Below are 20039 nucleotides of genomic sequence, written 5' to 3'. Positions count from 1 at the left end.
AGGTTCTGGGCGAGTCGATGGCAGGGATTTCGCAGAATGCCAAGACCGGGGACCTCCCTGCCTTTGGGGAGTGTGTGGGGATTGCGTCCAAGGCTCTCTGTGGGCTGACGGAGGCTGCAGCCCAGGTAAGGCATGGGTCCCCGTGCCCCACGATGCAGGCCTTCCAGCCCTGTCCTGTGCCGGGTCCCTGTGGGAGGCACGGGGGCTTCAGCTTCAACTCTGTCTCTACCCATCACCACAGAAACCATGGAGAAGGTGGTGGCTCTTGCTGGCTGAACATTTAGGCAAAACATCAGCCCGTTACCCCTGGAGCAGAGCAGCCTGGAGAGAACACTGAACCCTGCAGACCCAGCCTAAGGGTTCAGAGGCCGGTCTTTTTTTTTTTTTTTTTAAGGTCATTGTTACAGATAAGTTGTTTGGGGGGAAAAAATAGGTATTACACAATTCAAATTCCCTCTGAGGCTTTAGAGTTGCAAAAGTCTTAGTCATGCTCTTTTTAGAATCAGAAGGAGAAAAAATTGGATGCCATCACACAGAGTCGTGATCAGGCATGTTCCTGGCTCGTCTTCAACTGTGCTGTGCATTTCCAATAATTGCTGAGCTCATGTAACTGAACTTCCAAGAATGTCAGCATTTACCTTGAAGGATTTATCATTTGACAATTGCTTTGAGCCTAGAAGATTTTATTGAACCAAAGAAAAACATCCCTAGTTCAGGGGGTGAAATCACCTTCCCTTATTTGGCCCCTCATATCTCAGGGGAAATGAGTTAAGGTTAGAATTTTCCCTCACAGATTCATTTTCTCCCTGTTATTTGGCTAACACATCCAAAGGGTTTGAAGAGAAGACCTTCTCTTGTAGCCTCTTGTCCTCTTGGAGACCAAATATTGCCTTTTTTTCCCCTGAACCATTTTATTCATTCTTACTTACTGCTTCAAATACTGGCCTAAGCAATAAGGATACATTAGTCTACGAGATGAGAAATCCTCATGTAGGGCAGGCTCCAGGGTTGGCCTACCCAGTAGCTCCACACCATCAGTCTACACCCACTTTTTTTCCCCTCTGCCATCTGCCAACCAAAGAGTGAGCTCCATGCTGAGGCTGGTCCCCCTCATGGTCATAAGGTGGCTGCCAGAGCACTCAGGGCTGCATCTATCCTTGGTCATGCCCCATGGAAGAGCTTCTTGAGGCTTTCTTAAGAACAAGGAGACTGTTCCCAAAAGCCTGTAGCAAACTCCTGCTGGCATGTCCCTGGCCCAAGCGAGTGTCTGCTTGTCCATGCCTAAACTCTTATTGATGAGATGACTCTGACCACCTTGCACTGGGAGCACCTGAGAATGACTGTTGTATGTATACTGTGGGGCCACAGTCCCCCACAGACGTATCTAGGAGTGCAGCGAGCCTGAGCTCTGGTTTATCTCCTCCCTTCCAGGCTGCATACCTTGTTGGCATCTCTGATCCGAACAGCCAGGCAGGCCATCAGGGCCTTGTGGACCCCATCCAGTTTGCCAGGGCAAACCAGGCTATCCAGATGGCATGCCAGAACCTGGTGGACCCTGGCAGCAGCCCGTCACAGGTAACTTTGGGGCAAGGATGTGAGATCTGCGCATCCTTGAGTTCTTGGAGGCGGGTGGTGGGAGACTGCAAGAATAAAGATTACCATTCTTTCAGAACTTGCAAAGCCAGCCAGATCATGACTTAGGGGGATGTTGCAAAATGTGGTGAAGGTGGAACAGGTAGGTGCTTTGGAATGGAGTGCTGGAAGGCAGTCACGGTGGCATAATCACAGCAAGATTCATCAGGAGGCTCACAGTTCCATTTGTTCAGTTCGGGGGACATAACGTTGAGGGCTTGTTCTTTGCTCGGCACTAAGCGTCACTGTGAGTGAGACCCGATCCCCTACCCCCTTAACTCTTACTGTGGGTTAAAGTTTGGAAGATGGAGCAATCGGGGTATGATGACAATGCACAGAGGAAGGTGTGATGAATTCTCTGAGGGGCTCTCAGGGCTCAGTTCCCAGAGACGGTGGTGCTGACCCAGACCCCAAAGCTGGGTCAGAATCCATAGCACAAAAGGAGCCACAGAGACATTTGAGAACTAGACAGTATGTGTGACGTTCCTTGATACTTCTAATACCCAAGTGACGGGGATCGTGTTCAATAATTCCGGCAGTATGTGCTAAAAAGGACAAGAATGGCCTATATGGGCTAGCAGAGGCAGGCTGTGATGGGCACATCCATTGCTGACCCTGGGACCAGCGTTCTTGAGGCAGGAGAAGGACCCAAGTAAAGGATACCTGGGGGACCACCCGGACCTAAGGCAGGTGTCAGTGCACCTGAGATTCCTTACCTGTCCAGTTAGGGCCAAAGGGGTGTTACCAGCCTCAGCAAAGTGGATCAGGCAGATTCAGAAACGCAGCTGGGGCTGGGAGATCCCTGAGCCACACCCCTTAATAAGGTGCCTATAGCCCACCTGGGGCTGACATACAGCTGCATGTGACTGTTAAACACTTGAAATGTAACTGGTCCAAACTGTGATGGGCTGTAAGCGTAAAATACTGACCAATTTCAAAGACTTAGTAGGATAAAGGATTGTAAGAGCTTAATATTCTTAAATTGATTACGTGGTGAAATGAAATGTTTTGGATATATCAAGCTCAATAAAATATATTATTTAAAATAATTTCCCTTGTTTCTGTACTTATTTTAATGTGGCTACTAGAAATTTTAAAATTAGATATGTGGCTCGCACTGTATTTCTGTTGGGCAGCGCTGGCCTAGACCCTGGGCCGTGTCCCTCCTGGCTGGGGGTCGCAAAGGATAGCTGACAGCATCTCCTCTGAGACTGCCTGGAGCCCAGCCCACTCCCACATTCAGTCCTGCCTTTCCTTTTCTTTGTTTAGTCTCTCTGCCTTAATAATTCTCACCCTTCCCTTTCTTGGAGTGACTTCAGGGGCGGCAGAGCTAGAGACATGGGTTTTATTTCCACGAGCCCTAGACATGTGAGTTGAAGGGGAATCCAGGGCTCGGGACCAGGGTGGACTCCAGTGAACTGGACCCCTCTGCACTGAAGCGTGGCGTGCCCCCAACCCAGTCCGTGCTTTATAGGTTCTGTCAGCCGCCACGATTGTCGCCAAGCACACTTCAGCCTTGTGCAACGCCTGCCGCATCGCCTCTTCCAAGACGGGCAACCCTGTGGCCAAGAGGCACTTTGTCCAGTCAGCCAAGGAAGTTGCCAACAGCACTGCCAACCTGGTGAAGACCATCAAGGTAGGTCGCTGAGCTGAGGCCTTAGGAATCCCCGTGACACCTGTTGCAGAGGGGAAAGAGGTGGGGGATTGAAGCTCTGCTCCTTAATACTTGCTTCTAGCGGAGTTCAACTTCTAATTCAGTCTCATGATTTAAGTCACTGAAGAGTGGTTCATTAGTGATGGAGATATTTATCAGGAAAAACCAGCAGCCTTGGTCTCTACTAACCTTCTGCATAGTGTGTGGTGAGGGGTGAACTATGTGCTTAGTGGGGGATGGTGGTTTTGAGGGGCTGGTAGAGGGCCCTGCCATGGTGGTTAAATATCTCTGGACCAAGAGAGAAGGTGGAGGGAGAATGGAATGGGAAATTGTTGGGAAAATCTTTTAAAAAGAAGTCAATTTATTCTGTCCTATGATATCTATTCTATTTACAGTTGTCTAAATGTTTTCAGTGGAGCATGAGCTTCTTAAAATAGAGCATTCCATGTTGATAAGAAGTTCGTCTTTGTGTTTGTGGCCATGGTCAGGTTGAGGGGAAGCAGGGCAAGGGTACCCTGTGAGGAGGGAATCACAATAGCTGGGCTGTAGTATTTGTAGCTAGGTGATCAGACCGCAAACCCGGTCTGCCGTGCGTGGGACACCCAGCAGACACCAAGCAGCTGACCTGGTGGGAAGACAGCCACAGCCTGGACAGCAGACCCCTCGCAAAGAACCTCCAAAGGAGATTGTCATGGAAGGCAAGCTACCAGCTCTGTGCAAAACAGGAAATGCAGGAGGGAAGGCCATTGGAGGGGTCACACTTTACTGAAGGATTTTCACACTCGTGGAGGTGGGATGATCTGCTTTGTTGCCGGGCAAGTCCTGGAGGGATGGGGCTTTGCCCCCTGTTCTCTCCAGAGGATATGTTACTACACACCTCATTTCCCTTGCACTACACAAAGCCAATTTAATCTTGTGGAGAAATTAGTCAACAGGCTGAGCCAAGCAGAAGCCGAGGAGAGATTGTGCAGCCCGGCAGCAGTTGGAAGCGGGCAGGCGAGAGCCACAGGGCAATTATCCCCGTCAGCAATTACTTAGCTGCTTAAACAGAGTCTTTAAAAAAAAAACAAAAAACTTAAAACCCGCTTATTTGAAGACAATAATAAGATAGATTGAAGATGAATAAATAAAGCCAGTGCCCAGGTGCCCCCAGGATCCTGCTGGCAGCTCCCTTTAATTACTGTCATGGTTCATGGTATCAGAAATGAATAAAGCTTATGCTTTCCGATATTTAGTCTACCCAACGCCTGTTCCGTGTTTTGTGTACATCACTCATTCAGTCCACACAACCAACCCCCCTGTGCTTGCCATCCCCGTTTTTATGGTCAGGACAGTGACGCACAAGGACGTTAAGTAACTTTCTTGGGGTGATCCAGCCACTAAGTGGTGGACCGGAATTCAGACCCAGATCCCCTGCCCTTTCCACTCAAGCCTGCTCTCGCCCATGGCATGCAGCGTACCTCGTTAGCGTGGAGAGACTAAGCCATCTCACCAGCCTGGGAAGAAATACCTGGTTGTGTTTGCAGTGCTTGTGTGCCAGTCTGGGGGAGGCAGGGCTGGAAAGACAGCAATAGAATTGAGACATAGTGACATCATTGTCGGTTGCTGTGTAACTAACTTATTTCAGTTAAACTTGGCCATTTTCCGATCATCAAAAAACAGGCTAGATTTAGAGGGACCAAGGGGGAGACAAAGGCAAGGAACTCTTCTATACAAATTCTGGGATACCTTTCTTTTCTGCCTTCTCCTCGGTTTTAAATCCTGACCTGTCTCCGTTAAGATCTCATTTTCTTTTCAGATTCTCCTCAACAGTGGCAACCCCTCTTTGTAACTGCCTGCAGCAAATGAGCTCTTGTGATGGCCTTAAAGATAGGCCTGTGCAGAAACACCAGAGGGGGGATGCAGGCTGTTGTGACATGGAGAAGATGAAGCCTCCTTCCCCGCGAGCACCCTGGGAATCGATAGCAGTGCACAAGGAACAGAAATGACCCTCTTGCCCCGCAGCTTGCTGAAATGCGCTTGGTGTTTCGATTCCCATCAGGTGGCAGGCTTTGCCGGGGACAAGGAACTTTGTTTTGAATTTACTAATAGGAAAATGGTGAAGGTCATTTCACTGTAGCACACTGTACTACATATCGAATAGACTTCCTGAGTTAAGGAATGGTTAAGAATCCTGTCAAATAGCAAAACAAATGAATGTTTAATTCCCTAAATGCTTGAAACAGCCGCCATCGAGGCTGAATTTTGCTCTAAATTTTATGCTTCTTAGTCCTTTTTTTTTTTTTTTTTCCTTCAGACCGCAAGGATGTGCCCAAGCCTAAATCCCAGCTGCCCCACCTTTCTAGTCACAATGAAAGGAGGGGAACCGCTCCCTGGAGGAGCATTGGCGAGCAGGGAGCAGATTACCCCACAGTGGGTCATCAGCACCCATTAGAATGCCTGCCTCCAGGGATCATAAATCTCTGCTGATGTCATTCTTTGCAATCCCAAAGCATGGCTCAGCAAGAATAAATACGTGCACCCTCCTCCCTGCCAGGTGCTGCTCTCAATGCCGGCCAACTTAGAAACACACGGAGCCCTAACCACGGGTGCCGTCTTTCTGCTGGTCCCCCCGTGTACCAATGCCTGCTTCTCTCTCTCCAGTCAGCTCTTTACCTAGCTTCAAATCAGATGTGTGGAATCGAATGTTATTTTAAATGTGCAGTCACTCAGGTTTAGGTGCCAAGTAGAAATTGCGCAACAACACAGCTTTTGTTTCTCTGAGAAGTTGGAGCGCGGCCTTGCCTCTCGCAGTGGAGTTGAAGCTCAGGGTTTTGCCATTAAGCATTGACAGGGCGTCCAAAAGACACCAGGTCCAGCTCTCATTAACCGGTTTTAACTTGGCTGTAAGTACGTTTTCTTGATCGTCTTTTTGTTTGGATTGGTAAATAGGTTTCTTGAGAAGAAAAAGGAGGGAAAAAAACCTCTTGGGCTTCTTACGCCTTATTCTTGTTGCCTTTTCTAAGGTCAGTAGGAGGGAAGAGAGCCAGGGGTCTTGGGTTCTGGTCTGAGGCATGAGCTCGGCTTAGCATGTCACTTTCTAGGTGTTGGTTTTATCGCCTGAAACATTGGAGCTTTGGGATTAAATGATCTTTAAGATCCCTTCTAACCCCCAAAGTCCATGAATCTTTGATTCTGGTGCACATGCAGAAATTGTTTATCCCAGATCCCTGTGAGATTTTTGCTAAGTGTGAGAACATTCAGAGGAGCTGGCCCAGGGTCCTGATGGGGCCTGGGCATTTGGCTAAGTGGATTTACCCTTTCATTGTTATGACGGGTGTACTAAACATTCTGTGACATGGAATATCTATGTGAAAACTGTCGTGCCTGCCTGAAGTTTCACCTCTGGCCAGATTTGAGTATTCAGTTTACTGGGGTTGCTCAGCCATCTCCAGAGTGGAAGCAGCATTCAGAAAAGTGAAATACTGTCCATGTAAACAAACCATCCTTTCTGATGCTCAATTCTTCCTTTGGAGGAAATGGCTTTTCCCTCTTGAAAATGGAAAACAGTGCTGGATGGGAGCTTGGCGTTGTAGTTCTCGGTCCACGCTATTCAGGGTCCTGCCCTTGACCCGCAATGGGCTACATGATATGTGATCTTAGGGCCCAGTCTCAAAAAAAAAAAAAATCCTTTCTTCATCCTGTTGGTGCAGTCGATGAAACTGCACAATTAGAAAACCATTCCTTGGGATTGACCTGGGGTAATCATCTTGTCGTTTTTAATAAGTTCACCTAAGAGTTGGTGGCATGATCAGACATCTGCCTTCCTAATAGGCCGAGAGTGTTGTAGACAGTAGAATAGAGGATGGGAGGAGTGTGGAGAGAGGTAAGCAGCAGGAGAAATGGGCAGCACCACTGAGAGGCTCGGCATCTTCCACTGAGCTTAGAAGCCCTCTCACTCCCCCTGGAGGGGGTGCGATCGGTGCAGCTGGGATGCGAGTTCCTTTGATGCCAAAGTCCACTCCTGCCATCTGCCTGCTTCAGTGGTCCGCCTGTGCTGGGGCCGCTATTGTCAGGCTCCTGCTATGCGGCACCCAGCCGGCCTCCCAATGTGTGCCCAAATTGCTCCGAAGCCTGGTAGGGCCTGACCTCAAGGAGTCAATGATGGTAATAGTGCAACAAGATGAGAGCGCCCAGACGGTCCACTGCCATGTCGCCAGTGCAGTGCTTCAGTGGAGGTAACAGATGCTAACTCAACTTTTACTGAGTACGTGAGTGGAGTCAGAACTGAAGCCATAAATATGAGTAAGTAGCAGGCAGTGGGCCTGGAAGAACCCCAGAATGGGCGAAGTTAGGGTCAAGGTCAGTGCCTATCTGGTGGAGAAGGGCATGAGCAGAGGCAAACTATGCACAGTACTAGTGAAGACGGTAAATTAGCCAGGCTTATGGGAGCTCCTCAGAAAATATTAGCATGGCGGATGTGTAATTACTGCCCCAAGCTGTCAAGACTTGATTGGAATATAGTTGTTATTCAAGTAGCCTTTAAACTAGCCGTGCCTGCCTACTCTTGCCTTATTGAAAAATGGAAATGTTCCCATCTCAGATCCAGTTTGTTTTGTAATTGCTGGTGCCTCCGGTTTTTTGTTCACTAATTGTCTAAATTGACTTTTATATGTTGCTCATAATCGTTAAATTAAAAGTTTAATTCGTCATTTAACAGAGAAATTTACGTTCTTCGACAAACATAACTGCCTTCTCAAATGTTGCCCTTTGCTGGGAGGCAGGGGTGCTGTCACTGGTCACAGGCCATCGGTTCTAGCAGCCTTGTGCTTGAGGAGCTGCAGTCCATGGTTGGGGAACGTGGGATCCAAGTGTTGACCCTTTGTGGGGTGGTCTGGCATGCATCACAGGCTGCTTTCCTGGCTTGTCTTCTGTGCAGGCTATTGATCGGCAATGTGACTAATCATTCAGTGCCATTGTATTACTGCTGCTAATTTTAAAAAGAAATAAACTTTGGAAGCAAAAGATACATAGATAAAAAACCCCTGTGTGTAGAGCTCAGTGAATTTTCCCATGCCAAACACACCTAAGTAACTGTGGCCAGATGAAGAGACAGAACATGGCCAGCGCCCAGAAGCCTACTTCTGCTCCTTCAGTCTCACTGGCTCCAAAGGGTGACCTGACAGCTAACACCCAGAATTAGTTTCACCTGTTTTAGTACTTTTGCACAAATGGAATCCTATAGTGGGTATACCCTATTGTGTCTGGCCTCCTTACCGAAATACTGCGTGTGTGAGATTTGTCCATATCGCTGGGAATAGTTCTAGTCTGTTTTTTCCCATTGCATTCCATTTTGCTCATTTGAAAATGACAGATACATAAGCCCTCCCTCCGTCAGTCATTCAGGGACATCCAGGTAAAAATAGCTTAAAAGAAGTTGAAAGTGGTACACAGTGTAAGATATTTTTATAGTTTGGCAAGGAATAGACTTAATTGGAGTAAAATGGAGGGGAAGAGCCAAAGGGTTATAGTCTCAAAAGTAGGGAAGAAAGTGGCTCAGCCACAGGGATGGGCAGCGTAGCTCAAGGGGAGAGAAGAGGAGGCGCTCTTTGAATCACGTTAAGTGGGGAGTGGATGGGCTGTGAGGTCAGTTGGCCTGTGAGCCACACACTCAGCTTTATTTCTTACCGTTGCTCACTTAGCCCCTCTGCTTGATGGCAGAGATCCCTCCAGTCAGTTCTTATTCATTGTTTATGGATTCACCAGACATTTTCAGTATTCCCATTAAACCACCTTCTTTTCGCTGGGTGGTGATTGCTGCGGCCCAGGAGTGATCTCTGTGTTTTCTCCCATCAGGCTCTGGATGGGGATTTCTCTGAGGACAACCGCAACAAGTGTCGAATTGCCACCGCCCCCTTGATCGAAGCCGTGGAGAACTTGACAGCGTTCGCCTCCAACCCTGAGTTTGTCAGCATTCCTGCCCAGATCAGCTCCGAGGTAGGGAATCCTTGCAGCATAGGTAATACTGAGGTCTTTGGCTTGTTTTGTGTGGCACTGAATGGGCATGAACAGTTAAGGATTCCAAAAACTCTTTCTGTCAATATGTAGGGCACTGTTACTGTTGTCATTGATGATACAAGCAGAGTTCATGAAACTCAATGTCTGTACATCACTTAAGAGGTAATGTCTTGGCTTTATATGTTGAGAACAATCTCTGTGCATAGGTTTGGGGCTGATACTTTCTTGGTATGTGTCACACTCAAAAATAATATTTAAGGAGTGGCATGGCCCCAGGTCCTCATCATCCAGGCCCCATGTGAGCCAGCCTCCATTCTTCCCTACCCTCTGTCTCCTTTCGAAAGACAGAGGTAGTGACTTGATAAAGAACATGACCTTCCAGGGTCCAAGTCATTCACTTAGTCTGTGTGCCCTGCCCTTGACCCTTCTGCTCTTTGGTCCCAGGGCTCCCAGGCACAAGAACCAATCCTGGTGTCAGCCAAGACCATGCTGGAGAGCTCATCATACCTCATCCGCACTGCACGCTCACTGGCCATCAACCCCAAAGACCCGCCCACCTGGTCTGTGCTAGCGGGACATTCCCACACCGTTTCTGACTCTATAAAGAGTCTCATCACGTCTATCAGGTTAGTGTCTCCTCCAGAAATTGCTAGCGGCCTGCATCCGACAGGGCAGGAGGGGGATAAGCCCATCAGGACTTTTATTTAATAGCAACGTCGTTGATCACTGTCATCATCTTTTTCTTTACCTCTTTGGGACCAGTGGTAGCACTTGTCACAATAGTAATAGCTAACTATTTATCATATATTAGATACTATTCTAAGCATTTTACCTGTATTACATTATATGTTCATCACAACAACCTTGTAAAGTAGATGCTGCTATTGTCTCTCTTTTACTGATGAGAGAATTCAGGCAGAAAGACATTTAGATAACATTCCCAAGGGCATCCCCAGGCATGATTGCTTTAGTCCCAGTCTTTCTAAACATTGTACCATATCGTCGATACCTAGGAGATTAGGCAGAGACCACCACTGCTTATGTAGCAGGATTTGGGGTTACCTTACCTTGATAATAAGACAAAAAGAATATTCCAGGTCCCAGAGTAACTCTGGGCATCTCTAACCTCCATGGTGATAATAGGAGCCTGAAAAATCATCCCCTGAGTAGATAAAACATTTTTGAAGTTGACCAAAGTTAATTACCCCACAGCATGGAGTGCATGCCTTTCCTCAGGTATATTTTGTTTTTGAAATTGCTTTTGAAACCTAAGGCATTTCTTTCTTAATGCCTTGCAAAGAAAAATCCACTAAATATTTTAACTCCTACCACAGCCCAGGATGTTTTCGACTAGTATGCAATGTAGAGAGCATAGTATATTTGCACTGGAAATAGCAATGACTTTTTTTTTTTTTTAAATGAGGGTCCTATGCCTAAGCCAGTGAATGGAGAATCCAAGTCCAGATTGTTTCATTTGCAGTTGCCTGGCATCAGCCTGAGATGGCAGACAGCACCCTACCCTTCCCACCAGAAATAGACTTAGCACAAGTGTTAAGTGAAGAAATGCCTGGGCTATGCAGAGAAGCATTGCCAAGCAAGGGTCAGGAATTCACTCCCTAAAGCAATCGAGTGGGGTAGAAAGTAGACAGGGGCTCCTGGCCCACCAGTGCTGGAGCAGGTTTTGGGACTTGTGCTCTGTGGAGCCCGTGTTCTACTTGCTGTGTCCCTTCCAGGGACAAGGCCCCTGGACAGAGGGAATGTGACTACTCCATTGACAGCATCAACCGGTGCATCCGGGACATCGAGCAGGCCTCGCTGGCGGCTGTCAGCCAGAGCTTGGCCACGAGGGACGACATCTCCGTGGAGGTATGCAGGGCTCTGTGGCCAGCTCGGAAGCCTCTGGAAGTAGTGAAGAATCCCAACAGCAGGCTTTGGGGATGGGGGAATGGCACCAACACGTTTTTGATAAAGAGCTTCATCATTGGGCCACCTTCCCCTGGAACCAGCCTGGGAAGTTTTTGGAGGGGGTAGGGCAAATGCTGAGCAGAGAATGATGGTTTGATGAAGGAACACATGTACTGCGGGGGTGGAAGGTTCAGATTTGGCTGAAATTTGGAGGGAAATGATCATTGTCAGGTAAGAGTGTGTCAGTCGGTGGGGTTACCATATTCAGTAGAGCAGACCTAAGCGTGTAAATTTTGAGTGCTTCCCTGTCATATTTCAGCACTTTTTTGACTAATGGGCGAATTCAACATTCAATGCTATGTGTTTGGTCCATGCAGAGATCAAGGATTCTGCCCTTGTTACTCAAAATCTAGTATTGAGAGAGCTTTTGCATTCTGTTAATTCAGAGCCACATTGCCCTCTCTTGCCCATTTTTCCAAAGTTGAGAATAGAATTTTCCTACTTGGCTCCTTTGAAGTTTTTCTGTTACCTGTCCAAAGGCCCCTGATTCATACTTCTTTCTTTCTGTTGAAAGTGCCTGACACTCAGAAGGTACTTAATAAATATGAATGGTCTGTTGGCTGGTGTTTCTCTCCTGACACTGAACTCATCAACAATGAACTTTGGCCCCTGTCTGTAAGCAGGGCCTGGAATTGGAATTGTTCATTTTTTTTAATAGAACTGTCTATTTCACTGTTGCTTCACCCGCCTCCCCCATTTCCAAGGAAAGAAAGAAGGAATATGTATTCTCATCCTGTGTGGAATGTTAGAATTATCGTTAACCTGTTATTAAAGTAGAATATGCATACAGAACAGTGTGCCTGTCATACATGTGCAGCTTCCTGAACTCCCACCAACCAAGCACACACTGTAACTAGCACCCTGAGCAAGAAACAGAGATGACGAGCGCCCCCCTCACACCCCCATCCTTTCAACACCATCACCAAAGCATATCCTCTGTCTTGACTTCCTCCCTGGGAAGAAAATCCCTCCCCTTTATCTGCATGTGCTTCCTACCTATACCATATTTAATCTAATAAGCCATCTGCAGTAAGACGACCTTGCTGGGATAGTCTTGCATTCTTGACGGTAGTTACATTGTGAGTGGGAAGATAACAAGTAATTTGCTAAATAAGACCCTTGGAAGTGTGGAGGTTTCTCTCTACCTGCCTCCATCTCTCTTAACTTTTTCCTTTTTTTTTTTTTACTTTTTCCTTTTTTTTGTTTTCAAGTTTGCGGGTTAGGCTGTTCCTCTCATTGACTAAACTCTGCACAAAGCCCCCCAGCCCATATGCAGTGTTGTTCAGTAGGAGAGTAGCCTGAGTCTCATTTCTATGAGCAGGACATTGTCACTTTGTCAGGAGTCACCCCATTCCGTGCTGATGAGTGCAGACCTAAAATGTCCAGCCCTCTGTTCTATTAATCCGGACTCTGTGAAGTGCAGAAGCTCCTGTGCAGATTTCTACAGAGGGATCTGATCTTTCCCGTGACTAGTTAACCCTCTCCATCTTTGAATTCCCCACCCCCTTCACACTTCAGCATCATCCAGATACCTTGCCCCATCTCTTTATAGCATGAGTTCAGTTCTTTGGGACGGAGAGATTAAACTGTCTCTCAGACCTGAGAAGAAATGCCTTGATGGTGCCATTTTCAATAATGGTATCCGCATCACCAAGTACAGTGAACAGAGCACCTGACCATAGCCTAGTGGGCATTTCACCTGGCATTTTCACAGTGCGCTCTCTGGGAAGTAGTTCTGCTTTAAGAGAGCTGATGTCATTTTTACGTCACCCTCCTCCCCACTCCCCGCTTAAGGGGTTCTTAGTTCTGAGGGCACTGCAACTGGATGTTCCCTCAGACCCCACCATTAGCTACCTCCATGTGGACACAGTTGTCTTCCCTTCTTGGAAAGCCACCGCTGTTCCAGCTTTCCAGTAATCATGCTGAATAACCCAAAGTAAAGATACCAATAGCATCAGTTGTTACTATGGTTGCCAGGAGTGAGAAGCCAGTAGGAAATGTGTTCCTGGGGCCTGCTCATGTCCCTCATGGATGGAACTGTGGGGAAGAGGGGTTTAACCCAGGGGAGCTGAGGGTCGCTGGGACGGGGAGGGGCAGAGCAGTGGCTGGATGGCACACCCAGGCATTTTGATATCCATTTCTTTCGGCCTCCCTTATCTTCCACATGGACCTTTTTAAATCAGTACAACTACGTGGGGAGCTGTTGTAAGTTGAACTTGACAGCTCTCTCTCCTTATCAGGCCCTGCAGGAGCAGCTGACTTCAGTGGTCCAGGAAATCGGGCACCTAATCGATCCCATTGCCACAGCAGCTCGAGGAGAAGCAGCTCAGCTGGGACATAAGGTAATGGGCACTAGGAGATCCTGCTGAGGGTGTGTGAGAAAGAGATGGGGGGAGAGTTGTTATTGATTTTGTTGTTCTTGTTCCCCAAAGCCTCAGGGCAGGTGTTAGGGCCGGGTCAATGCTGGCTGACGCTAGAGAAAAAACCACTCAGCCTCCATCAACATCTTTGCCAAAAATGACCACTTCAAGGATCTCTTTTTACTTAGTTAGCATTGAGACAAAAGCTACAGGGAAATTTTTCTGGTAGTGCTCAGACTTTGCAGCCGCCAAGGCAGTTTTCAGTCAACTATCGCTCTTGATCTTCGCTGGGACAAGCCAGAGACTGAACTTGGCGTTCCTGACCTGGTGTCTGCCATCTTTTGTCCTGGCTGGCCAGCCTCATTCTGGTGTGTTTAGGGCACGTTTTTCCTCCACAGCCTCTAATATAGTGTCCATTTTCACACGTGAGGAAGCAAAGCAAACTTGCAAACTTTACCCTCGACAGCTGAAGCTTCCGTGTGGCCACTCTGCCAGCCCTTCACCTGAGCGTTCATACCCACACGGTTGCAGGTGCTGCATCATGTTCTGCCTGTTTGGGGTTCATTTTGCAAATCCTTCAAGGAGAGTTGGCTTGTCAAGCAGCCTGTGCCTCGGCAGAGAGAGGGCAGACATTGGGTTTTTAACAACCTGCAGGATTTCCTAGCATTTATCGGTGCTGCCGTCAGTATTGATGTGCAGATCAAGAAATCCAGTAGCCAAAATCATCTCTGCAGGTATTGATTTTAGAAAATCAATATTCCTGCTTTTTCCAATACAGAATAGCTTAAGGGCCTACTAAGCTTCCTGCTGGCTCTAAGGAGAGGTGTTTGAGGTTTAAAATGGCCAGTATCTCTCTGCCATTGCAAGTGTGGTAAATTTCATTTCTCACCTGAGTGCCTTTATAATAAGAAAGGGCTTGTCCACCTGTGTGAAGCAGTTTGCAAGGGGGGCGGGTTGCAGAACGGGCCTGGAGGCTGGAGCACTGCGTGTGTGACTGCTGTGGGGACAGTGAGTTTGGCAGAGAAACCGAACTTCTGTTCAGCAGTTACTTTTGATTCCAGTAGGAATTTCGCAAGAAAATATTTCTAGACTCCTAGGGCAACATCCTTGTCTCTGCCCTTACGTTGTTTAGTGTGGAAGATTAATTCCTATGTCAGTGGGTGGCATGAAAAGAAACTTTATTTGTGTCACCTGAGTTATCAATTTACTCTGGTCCTTTGGCTAAACGAGTCTCACCTTCTGAAAGGGAGTTCTGGACAAAGGCAGTCTAGGGGGCCTCTATCCAGAGGGGTCGTGGGCTGGTGGTTGATGCCCACCTGGTTCCAGTGCTTCATGACGGCGCTCAGGTGGGGTGCCAATTCAGCAGCTTCAGTCCCACTTGGGAGTGATTGATAAAGGCAGATTCTCAGACCCCGCCTGGCTTGGTTTCCCACGGCTGCTGTAACCAAGTACCACAAACTGGGGGGCTTAAAACGGCAGAAATGTAATCTCTCACAGCTCTGGAGTCCAGAAATCCAAAATCAAGGCGTTGGCAGGGCCACACGTTTTTTGGAGGCTCCGTTCTTGGCTGCTTCCAGCTTGTGGTAGCGCTTGGCATTCCTTGACTGAATCTTGGCAGTCTCTCTCCGTGGTCACATTGTCTCCCGCTTTTCTGCCTTCCCTTCTTCTGTTTCTTCTAAGGACACTTGTTACCAGAATTAGGACCCACCCAAGCAATCCAGGCTGATCTCATCTTCAGATCCTTAAACACACCTACAAAGACCCCTTTGTAAGATCACCTTCACAGACTTCAGAAATTTGGACATGGACATACCTTTTTGGGGGTCACCGTTCAACCCACTCTGCCATCCTAGGCTGAGGGACTCAACATCATATACCAAATACTCAAAATTCGGTGTTACTTTAACTTCTGTACTAACTCAGGTGAGAAGGTTTCCTGTTCTGTCATGCGTCTCAATAACAGGAGGTATTAGAGTCCTTGCTAAACTTCCTAAATACAGGAAAAATCCCATCCCTTCCAAACATTTGCCCTACAATATGTGAAGAATAATGACCCCTAGTGGGTGTGGAGTGCTTACTACATAGAGGCCTGTACTGAGGCCTTTACGCACACTGACTTAATCCCCCTAAAATTTTAAGGAACTTAGTGCTATCACATTTTACCAAGGAGGAAACTGAAATTTAGTAATAGGAAGCAATTTGCCTAAGATTTCTTAAAAAGGAATTGGCAGGGAGGATTCAAATCTAGCAGCTTTGAAAGTAGAGCTTCCTCTCCACCCAGCCATCCTCCCTCCCTGCGGAAGTCGGGCACCTGTTGAGTTGTGTTTACTTGTGCTCAGCACACAGCAACCCTTGACATTTTACAGTTGCATTGATAAAATGTACTTTTAAAATAATAAAACGAATCGAGAAGACATGTTGGATTCTAACATGTTTAATGCATTAAACATTTTGACTCCTTTAGTAGTCAAAAGGGACCCCTCCTGAGCCCTGACCCCTGATGACCGATCACTGCAATTGGTGGCGACACCACCCTTCCTGGGGAAGATGAGATGAAATCCAATGCAGATATGCAGGGCTGTCCCCGGGGATTATGCAGACTGGGCCTTACACAGAGGTCTTTGGCCAAAGCAGGGAGCCAGGCAGGACGGGGTGGGGGGTGGGGGGTGCCGCCGGAATCCCACTAAGTCATGTGCCTTGACATCGATTATGTCTGCCCAGAGGATGGGGAGCCCCTTTAAAATTCATACAAAGCACCATAAGGGCCAGCAGCAGCCTTGTTCAAGTGTTTTGAAACCCATCTGTAAGATAACTGTAATTGGGGATAAAACAGTCAAAGTATGTTTATTGTTAGCTGATAGTCTTGTCTCACAATTAGCTTTAATGAACTTTAATATTTTGGACCCTCACCACCACCCCCAACTCCCACCCCCTGCTTTGTTGCTGACCCAGTGACTGCCGCTGCCCATGTGAAGCGGCCTTCCTGCCTGCATCCCCCTCACCCTCATTCTTCCTCCACATCATGGGAAGAAGCATTTAGGGAAGCATTAAGTTGCATTAAGGGAGTTGAGGGCTCTTCCCATCAGGTGAACTTAAATACACCTGATGGGAATAATTTAGCAATTAGTAATTGCCACACAAGATGAGGAGTTGAACGGAAAAGTGTGATCTGTGTCATCATGTTTTATCCGAGGGGGAATAGATGACGGTGTCTGGAGCAAGGACAGCAAAATGTTAAAATCTGATATTATGGATACTAGGTAGATGGTGAGCTTTGGTGAGCGTATACAGTCAGCCCTCCGTATCTGCAGATGTCGAACCCGCAGATGCAGAGGGCCGACTGTACTACAGCATTTTATATAAGAGACTTGAGCATCCGTGGGTTTTTAGTATTCGTGGGGGGTCATGGAACTAATCCCCTGCAGACACCAAGGGACAACTGTATGCACCATCGATGCTGTTACGTACTGGAGACAGGCCTCTGCTGCAACAGTGCTTAGCTGTCTTTAGCCTTTTTTGTTCTCCCAGGTTGGGCTCATCATAAACAGCACATCTTGACTGATGGGAAATCATTTTTGCTTTTTTTTTTTCCAAATCCACGGTTTGGTCAAAATACTTGAGGCGGAGGGCAGTTGGGTTGGCTTCCTAAAATGCTTTTGTGGGTGCCTTTACTTTCAGGCTGCTTTTCTCAACTGCCATGCTCCCCTGCCCCTCTTCTATACCGCTTCCTTTTGAGTTTGTAAGATGCTCGCCTTTGGTTCTTTCAGAAGCTGTTCTATTTGTGAAATTAAGATTAAGATTTGTAAAATTCTCACACCTAACTGTGGATCTCAGAACAGATTTCTTAGCACTTCTGCCATGATCAGAGACAGACAAAGAGCTCCCCAGAAGAAGAAAAATCCGAACAAGAGTTCATTAATTACAAGTACTCTCAAAAGTAAAGTTGAACAAGGAATAAGGTCTGAGGACCTAATATGTATATAACATGATGACTGTAATTCGTAATACTGGATGTAAAGTAGAAAAAAACAAAAGTGAAGTCCAGCAGATCTGCCTCTCCCTGTGACTCATTCCATCCCTGCCCCAGCCCCCTTCCCAACAGCCGGGCCCCTAAACGAGACACAGTATTTACCTGTTGCATCTGGGGCTTTTTTTTTTTTTTTTTTTTTTTGTCTTGAAAGGTGACACAACTGGCGAGCTACTTTGAGCCCTTGATCTTAGCTGCAGTGGGTGTCGCCTCCAAGATTCTGGACCATCAGCAGCAGATGACAGTGCTGGACCAGACCAAGACGCTCGCAGAGTCTGCCCTACAGATGTTGTACGCAGCCAAGGAAGGCGGAGGCAACCCCAAGGTACAGCTCAGGATGCTAGGGGCTCACTTAGGACACTGAGAAGCCAGCACACGTTCCTCTGTATCACGTCCCTCCAGAGAGGGCACCTCCGGTTTTTGGATGGTGGCATTTGATTTTCCATTTAAAGGTGGGAAATAATCTTCTCTTGGCCTTCCCGGGGATCTTTAAGAGGAAAACCAAGAAATGCACACAATTAAGGCTGATTTAGAAGTTTTTTTTTTTTTTCCGTCACAGTGTGTGTAGGTAAGCATCCTTGGGAAAGAAACATGTATTGTGTGGTTATTACAGTAATAAAAACCATAATACCTGCCCAGCATCTGTTCAGTGTTGACACAAAGCAAACCTCTATTGTTTTCCACTAAGTGTCGTTTCTGTTCCTGGTACTTAAGTTCAAAGAGAAACATGGTCAAGGTCACCCATGGCATGTGTTGCTATTGCCTTAGGGACAGTAGTTTAATATGAAAATCTCCCTTGCCAGTTTACAGGTGGAACATTTCTTCAGCCTGATGTGTCACCCAGGTACTTTAAGTGGCCAAAGATGGTGACAACGTGTCCTTTTCTCTCGAGGTCAGAGAAATTGTCAGGGATTGTTTTACTTGTGAAACCAGCATGCACCTTAAGTTTCCTCAGGGTTCTGGAACCTGGAGAGGGGGCTGGAGGCTTCTCCCACCACTTGTACCTTCTAGGAGCTGCCTCCACACGATCATCTGATCTTAATGGGTCTTCACCTAAGCAGACTAACTTGAGAGAGCACTCCTGGAAAGATTTGTGTAGCATACTGATCTACAAGCTACAAGGATCCATTATATATATATATATATATATATATTTTTTTTTTTAGTGTGTTTTGTTGTATGTCTAAGATCTTCAAATCAGTCACGTGGTATAGCAGAGAAGACTCTAGATTGAGTCAGATGGCAAAATAGTGATTTCAGAGCTAACAGCTATTGCGTGCCGACTCTGTGTCATTTATTACATCTTATACCCTCATCTTATGTAATCTTCATAGAAACTCTGTGACGTGGGAAGGTTCCCACTGCACATGTGCAGAAGCTGAGGCTGCCCTGCCGAGTTGTCCGAGATCACGGGCGAGGTGCACGTGGGGTCATGTGGAAACGCAGGCCAACTCAGCCCGCAGCAAGGCCTGGGCGGGGTCACGGAAGGAGGCAGGGAAGAGAGAGCAGCATCTGCAAAGCACAGATAGGGTTATAAAAGGATTGTGATCTCTTTAGAAAATAGCACTCAGTCTGGTGTGTACGGAACGTGTGTAGGGACGATGGGACGGGAGGGGAGACTGGGCTGTATCGTGACAGGCCTCCTCCTGCACGCGAAGGAGCTGGGGCTTTCTAGTGAGCAGTGGAAAATGACGCAGCCCATCCGTAGTCTAGAAACGCCATTCTGGAAGCAACGTGAATAATGTCTTGGACTTGCATTCTCTGTGTTCAGTTTTTCATTCATGTATCTGGCAACTCGTAAGAGATTAATTCTGGGGAGGCTAAAAATTTTGAGAGCCAGCCTTGGCCCTCAAGTTGTTCTGAGTTTTCTGGCAAAAAAATAAGTCTGGTTGCTGAAGTGGTGGGCAGAGCAAGAACAAGAACACCCTTTGGCTGTGAGAAGTTAGTGATGGGTGCCCCAGAGTCGGGCCCCCGCCCCCTTTGCTCCCTCCCTAAACTGGAGCAGCTGGGACTCGCCTTCCAGACCCAGTTCTAGGTTATCTTTTCTCCAGGGCTGTTTACTGCCACATCTCTACGCCTAACCTGAGGGGGTTTCATTCTCAGCAGAAGAACTCGAATTAGTAGGTTTCTGGATGTTTAAGAGATTAGCACATCTGCTTGGACTGCAAGTTCAGAGCTCCTCGTGGAACTCTGTTGTATGCCAAGGAACCTCATGGTTGGGAGCATTTGTAGTCGGCACTGTAAGCTTTAGAATGACATCCTTTGCTTGGAAGTGCGGGCTGGAGAACAGCGTGGAGTAGTTCTCAGTGAAAGACCTGAAGCACCAGGTGATGAACTAAGACATGTGATGAGTGACAGCAATGCAGGAGTTTACTTGGATCCTGTCACTGGTAGCAGGTACCTG

At 47.3% G+C, this 20039-nt stretch overlaps 1 protein-coding gene across 6 annotated transcripts in view; it reads left to right on the top strand.

Moving 5' to 3' along the window:
* Nucleotides 1-20039, top strand: part of TLN2 (talin 2) — a 448826-nt gene that overhangs the window by 355122 nt on the left and 73665 nt on the right. For all 6 annotated transcript variants that reach the window (XM_059913125.1, XM_059913126.1, XM_059913128.1 and 3 more), the window contains 8 exons: nt 3-125; nt 1432-1575; nt 3107-3268; nt 9122-9262; nt 9728-9909; nt 11017-11149; nt 13489-13590; nt 17790-17960. In XM_059913125.1, the coding sequence (XP_059769108.1) occupies nt 3-125; nt 1432-1575; nt 3107-3268; nt 9122-9262; nt 9728-9909; nt 11017-11149; nt 13489-13590; nt 17790-17960 (1158 nt within the window). The remainder of the gene's footprint in view (nt 1-2; nt 126-1431; nt 1576-3106; nt 3269-9121; nt 9263-9727; nt 9910-11016; nt 11150-13488; nt 13591-17789; nt 17961-20039) is intronic.

Source organism: Balaenoptera ricei, chromosome 2 (assembly GCF_028023285.1).
Source record: "Balaenoptera ricei isolate mBalRic1 chromosome 2, mBalRic1.hap2, whole genome shotgun sequence".
Lineage (NCBI taxonomy): Eukaryota > Metazoa > Chordata > Mammalia > Artiodactyla > Balaenopteridae > Balaenoptera > Balaenoptera ricei.
The sequence above is the reverse complement of the archived record's forward strand: the minus strand, read 5'-3'. Positions and strand labels throughout refer to the sequence as shown.